This window comes from Oncorhynchus keta, chromosome 30, assembly GCF_023373465.1.
Source record: "Oncorhynchus keta strain PuntledgeMale-10-30-2019 chromosome 30, Oket_V2, whole genome shotgun sequence".
NCBI lineage: Eukaryota > Metazoa > Chordata > Actinopteri > Salmoniformes > Salmonidae > Oncorhynchus > Oncorhynchus keta.
In genome coordinates this window covers 19,850,861-19,859,255 of record NC_068450.1, presented here as the reverse complement: position 1 = coordinate 19,859,255, position 8,395 = coordinate 19,850,861, and the positions used below count along the sequence as shown (strand labels likewise).

The 8,395-nt window shown below is 47.7% G+C and overlaps 1 protein-coding gene across 1 annotated transcript; it reads left to right on the top strand.

Annotated features, from left to right (window-relative positions):
* Positions 1–37: 37 nt before the first annotated feature.
* LOC118363252 (RDS/peripherin-like protein xRDS35) lies at positions 38–7,967 on the top strand. The gene is made up of 6 exons (XM_035743927.2): positions 38–848; positions 5,320–5,562; positions 5,865–6,052; positions 6,296–6,542; positions 6,725–6,886; positions 7,246–7,967. The coding sequence occupies exons 1-6, from the start codon at positions 699–701 to the stop codon at positions 7,306–7,308; spliced, it is 1,053 nt and encodes a 350-aa protein (XP_035599820.2). The 5' UTR covers positions 38–698; the 3' UTR covers positions 7,309–7,967.
* The last annotated feature ends 428 nt before the right edge of the window (positions 7,968–8,395 follow it).

The window sequence follows — 8,395 nt, the reverse complement described above, 5'->3', positions numbered from 1 at the left end:
ATTGGGGGATTACCATAACCATACTGTACCCTCGACATTGGCCAGTCCGTGTTCTCCACCATGGGCACAGCAGGAATTTAAGGGTGCACCTTGACCACACCAGAGGGGTCCCATCCTAAACAAACTGGGGTTGTCATTGTCAGTAATTGTGTGAAACTTAGGGTCACTGTTGTGGTGCAACCATAACCTGATGATTTAGAGGATCATAGTTTTGCTGTCAAAAGAGGACGTGAATTATAAATTATCTATTAGATTCATTATTTTCTTGGCCTTCAGTTTTTGTCTCACTAATTTATTTGGATTACTTCAAGAGATGTTTTATATTTTCCTTTCTACGTGAAAGCTTTGGATTATCGTCCCACCTGAACCTGTCCTTCACCATCAGACGGATATTCCTTCTTATTTCAACCCACAGGAACAACTTACAGGAGATCAACCTGATAATAACTCACCAACGCACCCTGGAAAGGCCAAGCCGTACCTGTCTGTCTAATACAACAACCTTCGCATAACCTACTTCTATGAATCGCAGTAGTCCACCTTTTTTCCCCAGAACTTTCCTTCTTTGAACCTACCGATATTCTTTCCCCCATCCTTCACCGTTATCTCTCTCTCTACTTGATTATCCCAACATCTCCTCCCTCCGTCCTCTTCTTTTTCTCTCTCTCTCTCTTCCTTTGTCTCTGTTGGTTGTTGCCATGGCACTGCTGAAGCTGCAGTTCCCCCTGCAGAGGCGTGTGCGTCTGGCCCAGGGTCTGTGGCTGCTGTCCTGGCTGGCCGTGCTGGCTGGGGCCTTCACCTTCTCCCTGGGAGTGTACCTCAAGACTGAGCTGCTCCGCAGGGCAGAGGTACTGGCGAACACTATAACACACACATGCCTGTTCACACATGGCAAATTACACACACACAAACCTTATGTATTTCACACGACACACACGTTTCTGGCACTTGGAAATCACACAGCACACACAACTGTCCGTCTGTCTGTGTCACTACTGTTCCTGTCGTCTGTCCTGGCTGGTTCAATTAAACACGCTGCTGTGTTTTCCATGTGTCTCTCAGTGTGGCGTCTGTTTCACACACCTTCACCTATTATTCACACAGCACAGAACAACATTGGGCTGGCATGATGCAGTTGGCTTGAATCTGGACAAGCTTTGTGTGTGGCTGTGTGTATGTGGGGGTAGAGGAGCTTATTGGTGTGTGGCTGTGTATATGTGGGGGGTAGAGGTACTTATTGGTGTGTGTATGTGGGGGATAGAGGTGCTTATAGGTGTGTGGCTGTGTATATGTGGGGGTAGAGGTGCTTATTGGTGTGTGGCTGTGTGTATGTGGGGGGTAGAGCTGCTTATAGGTGTGTGGCTGTATGTATGTGGGGGTAGAGGGGCTTATAGGTGTGTGGCTGTATGTATGTGGGGGTAGAGCGGCTTATAGGTGTGTGGCTGTGTGTATGTGGGGGTAGAGGTGCTTATTGCTGTGTGGCTGTGTATATGTGGGGGTAGAGGGGCTTATAGGTGTGTGGCTGTGTGTATGTGGGGGTAGAGGTGCTTATAGGTGTGTGGCTGTGTATATGTGGGGGGTTGAGGAGCTTATAGGTGTGTGGCTGTGTGTATGTGGGGGGTAGAGGGGCTTATTGGTGTGTGGCTGTGTGTATGTGGGGGTTGAGGAGCTTATAGATGTGTGGCTGTGTGTATGTGGGGTAGAGGTGCTTATAGGTGTGTGGCTGTGTGTATGTGGGGGTAGAGGTGCTTATAGGTGTGTGGCTGTGTGTATGTGGGGGTAGAGGTGCTTATAGGTGTGTGGCTGTATGTATGTGGGGGTAGAGGTGCTTATAGGTGTGTGGCTGTGTGTATGTGGTGGGTAGAGGAGCTTATAGGTGTGTGGCTGTGTGTATGTGGGGGGTAGAGGAGCTTATAGGTGTGTGGCTGTGTGTATGTGGGGGTAGAGGGGCTTATAGGTGTGTGGCTGTGTGTATGTGGGGGTAGAGGTGCTTATAGGTGTGTGGCTGTGTGTATGTGGGGGTAGAGGTGCTTATAGGTGTGTGGCTGTGTGTATGTGGTGGGTAGAGGAGCTTATAGGTGTGTGGCTGTGTGTATGTGGGGGGTAGAGGTGCTTATAGGTGTGTGGCTGTGTGTATGTGGGGGTAGAGGAGCTTATAGGTGTGTGGCTGTGTGTATGTGGGGATAGAGGGGCTTATAGATGTGTGGCTGTGTGTATGTGGGGGTAGAGGTGCTTATAGGTGTGTGGCTGTGTGTATGTGGGGGTAGAGGTGCTTATAGGTGTGTGGCTGTGTGTATGTGGGGGTAGAGGTGCTTATAGGTGTGTGGCTGTGTGTATGTGGGGGTAGAGGTGCTTATAGATGTGTGGCTGTGTGTATGTGGGGGTAGAGGTGCTTATAGGTGTGTGGCTGTGTGTATGTGGGGGTAGAGGTGCTTATAGGTGTGTGGCTGGGTGTATGTGGGGGGTAGAGGGGCTTATAGGTGTGTGGCTGTATGTATGTGGGGGGTAGAGATGCTTATAGATGTGTGGCTGTGTGTATGTGGGGTTAGAGGGGCTTATAGGTGGGTGGCTGTGTGTATGTGGGGGTAGAGGTGCTTATAGGTGTGTGGCTGTGTGTATGTGGGGGGTAGAGGTGCTTATAGGTGTGTGGCTGGGTGTATGTGGGGGTAGAGGTGCTTATAGGTGTGTGGCTGTATGTATGTGGGGGGTAGAGATGCTTATAGATGTGTGGTTGTGTGTATGTGGGGTTAGAGGGGCTTATAGGTGGGTGGCTGTGTGTATGTGTGGGTAGAGGTGCTTATAGGTGTGTGGCTGTGTGTATGTGGGGGTAGAGATGCTTATAGGTGTGTGGCTGTGTGTATGTGGGGGGTAGAGGTGCTTATAGGTGTGTGGCTGTGTGTATGTGGGGGTAGAGGTGCTTATAGGTGTGTGGCTGTGTGTATGTGGGGGTAGAGGTGCTTATAGGTGTGTGGCTGTATGTATGTGGGGATAGAGGAGCTTATAGGTGTGTGGCTGTGTGTATGTGGGGGATAGAGGTGCTTATAGATGTGTGGCTGTGTATATGTGGGGGTAGAGATGCTTATAGGTGTGTGGCTGTATGTATGTGGGGGTAGAGGTGCTTATAGGTGTGTGGCTGTGTATATGTGGGGGTAGAGGTGCTTATAGGTGTGTGGCTGTATGTATGTGGGGGGTAGAGGTGCTTATAGATGTGTGGCTGTGTATATGTGGGGGTAGAGGTGCTTATAGGTGTGTGGCTGTGTGTATGTGGGGGTAGAGGTGCTTATAGGTGTGTGGCTGTGTATATGTGGGGGTAGAGGTGCTTATAGGTGTGTGGCTGTATGTATGTGGGGGTAGAGGTGCTTATAGGTGTGTGGCTGTATGTATGTGGGCGGTAGAGGTGCTTATAGGTGTGTGGCTGTGTATATGTGGGGGTAGAGGTGCTTATAGGTGTGTGGCTGTATGTATGTGGGGGGTAGAGGTGCTTATAGATGTGTGGCTGTGTGTATGTGGGGGTAGAGGAGCTTATAGGTGTGTGGCTGTGTGTATGTGGGGGTAGAGGTGCTTATAGGTGTGTGGCTGTATATATGTGGGGGGTAGAGGGGGTTATAGGTGTGTGGCTGTGTGTATGTGGGGGTAGAGGGGCTTATAGGTGTGTGGCTGTGTGTATGTGGGGGGTAGAGGTGCTTATAGGTGTGTGGCTGTGCTGATGTATGTGGGGGTAGAGATACTTATAGATGTGTGGCTGCGTGTATGTGGTGGGTAGAGGAGCTTATAGGTGTGTGGCTGGGTGTATGTGGGGGTAGAGGGGCTTATAGGTGTGTGGCTGTATGTATGTGGGGGGTAGAGATGCTTATAGATGTGTGGCTGTGTGTATGTGGGGGTAGAGGTGCTTATAGGTGTGTGGCTGTGTGTATGTGGGGGGTAGAGGTGCTTATAGGTGTGTGGCTGTATGTATGTGGGGGGTAGAGGTGCTTATCGATGTGTGGCTGTGTGTATGTGGGGGTAGAGGAGCTTATAGGTGTGTGGCTGTGTGTATGTGGGGGTAGAGGTGCTTATAGGTGTGTGGCTGTATATATGTGGGGGGGGTAGAGGGGCTTATAGGTGTGTGGCTGTGTGTATGTGGGGGTAGAGGTGCTTATAGGTGTGTGGCTGTGTGTATGTGGGGGTAGAGGGGCTTATAGGTGTGTGGCTGTGTGTATGTGGGGGTAGAGGGCTTATAGGTGTGTGGCTGTATGTATGTGGGGGGTAGAGGGGCTTATAGGTGTGTGGCTGTGTGTATGTGGGGGTAGAGGGGCTTATAGGTGTGTGGCTGTATGTATGTGGGGGTAGAGGGGCTTATAGGTGTGTGGCTGTGTGTATGTGGGGGTAGAGGGGCTTATAGGTGTGTGGCTGTGTGTATGTGGGGGTAGAGGGGCTTATAGGTGTGTGGCTGTATGTATGTGGGGGTAGAGGGGCTTATAGGTGTGTGGCTGTGTGTATGTGGGGGTAGAGGGGCTTATAGGTGTGTGGCTGTGTGTATGTGGGGGTAGAGGGGCTTATAGGTGTGTGGCTGTATGTATGTGGCTGTGTTCATCACTCATGCTATGTATGGATTATATGAATAGAGGGAGGCGGAGGGGTCGCTCGAAGATTCACACTGACATATTGGAGGCCGTAACGCATCATCCAGATATGTAGGGTTTGCTGGTATATCTCCAATGAACCATTGAATTATGTTGACCTCAATCTGGGGCTTATCAAAAAAGGAAAGTGTTTCCCAGTGCATCCTCCTAGCTTCAATACTCAAGGATTTTCTATATGCAATGACCTGGATTTGACAAGTTGTTACACTTTACATGAATGTTACTGAAAAATAACAAGAACGTCAACATTCCTAAACTCAATAACACCAATACAACAGAAAAAAACTGACAAAGGAAGTAGTTGATTGCACTTTACATACAGTGGATATAGTGGAGCAAAGGAAGTAGTTGATTGCACTTTACATACAGTGGATATAGTGGAGCAAAGGAAGTAGTTGATTGCACTTTACATACAGTGGATATAGTGGAGCAAAGGAAGTAGTTGATTGCACTTTACATACAGTGGATATAGTGGAGCAATGGAAGTAGTTATGTAGGGTGTTGACTACCATTACTCATATTGCCTTACATGAACGTACATAAATTGAATCATCATCATGGAATGGAACTTTCCAGAACAAATACTCTGATGCTTAGCGCTGTAATGTAACATATATAGATCATTTCGATGTAGTTTTATTACTGTGTTATAACTGGTATAGTAATGTGACCCTAGATTTGACCTTTGACCCTCCAGGTGATGGATAACACAGAGATCCACGTGGTGCCCAACATTTTGATGCTGGTGGGCTTGATAACCATCGGGATCAACCTTTTTGCTGGGCGGGTGTGTCAGGACTCCCTGGACTCTGCCCGGTTCCCCCCCTGGAAGCCCTTCCTGCTGCCCTGGTATGGCCTGGCCTGGATGGTGTGTGTCTGGTTGCTGTCTGCTGTGGTGCTCAGCTATGCCCTGCAGGGACACCTCGAGGAGTCCCTCAAGGTAAGAGCCTCTGGGCTGGGGATGAAGAAGAATGAGACAGTGAATGCAACTGAATAACACTTAGACCCCATCTCAAGTAGTCTTTATGTGATTCCCCGCATCCTATCTCCTCGCCTGCGTCACATCTGTATTGGAGGACAAGGACAAGCCCCTCCCCCCCAGATCTTCTTCTCCAATGTGTTTTGAGAAGAAGGCGAGGATATAGGAACTGAGGAATCCAGGAAAGATTAATTGAGAACAAGCCTTGGCTCCCATGAGTACTTCCGGATCTCTTTTATGACATAATCTCTGTCCAATCCCAGGTGGGCCTGAGGAACGGTATCCGGTTCTACCGGGACACAGATGTCCCGGGCCGCTGCTTCCAGAAGGAGACCATCGACAGGCTGCAAATGGAACTGCGTTGCTGCGGCAACACCAACTACAGGGACTGGTTCGAGGTGCAGTGGATCAGCAACAGATACCTGGACTTCACCTCTAAAGAAGTCAAAGAGTGAGAGAGAGGGGGATGGAGGGGGGAGGAGGAGAGGGAGAGAGAGGGGGTGGAGAGGAGAAGTGAAGTTTAGCCCACAAACCACCGTTCTCTGACTTGTCTGAGGTGATGATGACTCACATGAGATTTCTATACATCATGTCTCATAAATGTGTCATCCATCATTAAAGCCAGTGTCATTTATGTAAGGTAACATTTTACAATGGAAACACTCAATCAAACCGTTACCTATCTCCTCTCCAGTCGTGTACGTAGCAACGTGGACGGTCGTTACCTGATGGATGGAGTCCCGTTCAGCTGCTGTAACCCCGGCTCCCCTCGGCCCTGTCTCCAGAACCACCTGACTGACAACACTGCCCACTACAACTATGAGCACCAGAGTGAGGAGCTGAACCTATACAACCGCGGCTGCAGACAGGCGCTGGTCGACTACTACATGGGCCTCATGAACACCATCGGCCCCGGGATACTGTCGGTCATCTCCTTGCAGGTATACACATGCACATGCACAAGCACAGACAAAATATGAACATTGACTCTTGCCCTGTAGTGTGGTGATGGTAGTTTTCAGTGGTGATTTTTTTACCATCAACCTCTGCCCCTGTGATAAGGTGGCTTTAGATATACATTTTGTAACCATGGCTTTGACCCCCTGTGACATCATCTCCACAGATGTCAGTGTTGGTGAGTCTGCGGTACCTGCAGACGTCTCTGGACGGCGTGGACCCGGAGAACCCCGAAGCTGACAGTGAGGGCTACATCCTGGCAAAGGGGGTGAAAGAAACCATGATGGATGTCAAGAACACCATGTTCACACTGCTCCAGTTCGGACAGGTAGTGTACTACAGTACCCACAATGCTATGTGAAACATACCAGGGGTGTGTTCAGGGATGTGGAACGCTCTAAACGTTTCAGATAGGGGAATGAATAGAGCTGACCTTTTTAAAACGCAAATACACTACAAATGTGTATTTCCTACTGTGCTAGACAATTCTCAGCAACAAAAGCGTTATTCAAATTAAGATCCTACATCTGTATATGTTCAACACAAAACATGTATATTTTAACCGTCTGTAACAACACATCCTCCTGATCAGACCCTGGTTTAGCTTGATGTACCACAGTACCCACAATGCCTTGTGTAATACATTTGAAGTTAACCTAATGGTGTCCCGTCTCTTTATCAAAACAGGTGGAAGCAGGTGATGAGGCAGAAGCAGGGGCGGACGGCGAGAAGGCAGACACGTCCAGCTAGATGAAATATAATATTTAACCATATATGGGTTTGAGACAGGGAGGGAGGCATCTTAGTTCTGTGACCTCATGGTGGTCTAGCCTGTGACCAGGCTAATGGTGGGCTAGCTAGAGCTCTTTGTTGGCTTTGACACATGCACTGAACTTTTTGTCTTGATTTATACTGCAACAATGTACGAGCACTAAAATACATAAGGAATCTTATCTTATCATGCTCTGCACAGACAAGACAATATCTAACAATGCAGAGGATTTTTAACCTGACAAAATTTGGAATGATAATCTTTGAGTCAAGAACAAAACATGAAAGTCAAGAAGACACTGGAAGGGACCGAAGAACACACACATTCACAAAATAATTCACACACACATTTGATAAATACTCAAAAAGAGTACTCACATACTCGTACAGGAGTAAATGAAAACACACACACTTTGAAGTACACTAATGTTCTGATGATCTTCGATTCAGATCTGACTAAATCTAAAGCACACAGTTAACGTAATAATACAAACACTCACCCTGTGTGAAGAAGCCTACAGTCAATTGAATACTGAAATGGCTATAGAGTTTGTTAAGGCACTGCTAAGTAACGTGTCAAAATGATGTGAAGTTGGCATCAGGCATTTAATATATTAAAGTTAGTTGCTTTTAATGGATTTGCGGAGTTGAGTCCTTTTGTACTATATAGACATACAACTGAGTTGGGTTATGTCAGTTCACCCAGAGGTATAGGAGAATGTGTGTGTAATGACAACGTGATGCTAGTGATACTGTAGGTCTGACAGTATGGAGCGGAGTGACTGTACAATGTAATCTGGGCTGCTAGGTATACTCTGACACATCTCATAACACCTCCGTAATCCAAACATAGCTAATCCTTAGGCTCCTGTTACAGCAGTTCTCTGCACAGCAACAGGAACACTGAGAGAGATGGAGTAAAAACATACCTTAACAATGGACAGGGTTTGGAGAAAGGTCACGTCGAAGTGTGATCATGTAAAAAGTTGTAATTGACATTTTTCATTATGTTTTGACCAACAACAACACATGTTGAGCGCATTATTAACGCACATATAGCCAACAT

Coding starts and splice junctions, on each gene's coding strand:
- LOC118363252 (XM_035743927.2), top strand. CDS start 699: ATGGCACTGCTGAAGCTGCAGTTCCCCCTGCAGAGGCGTGTGCGTCTG. Junction 6,543..6,724: donor TGTCGGTCATCTCCTTGCAG/GTATACACATGC, acceptor TCATCTCCACAG/ATGTCAGTGTTGGTGAGTCT. Junction 6,887..7,245: donor CACTGCTCCAGTTCGGACAG/GTAGTGTACTAC, acceptor TTATCAAAACAG/GTGGAAGCAGGTGATGAGGC.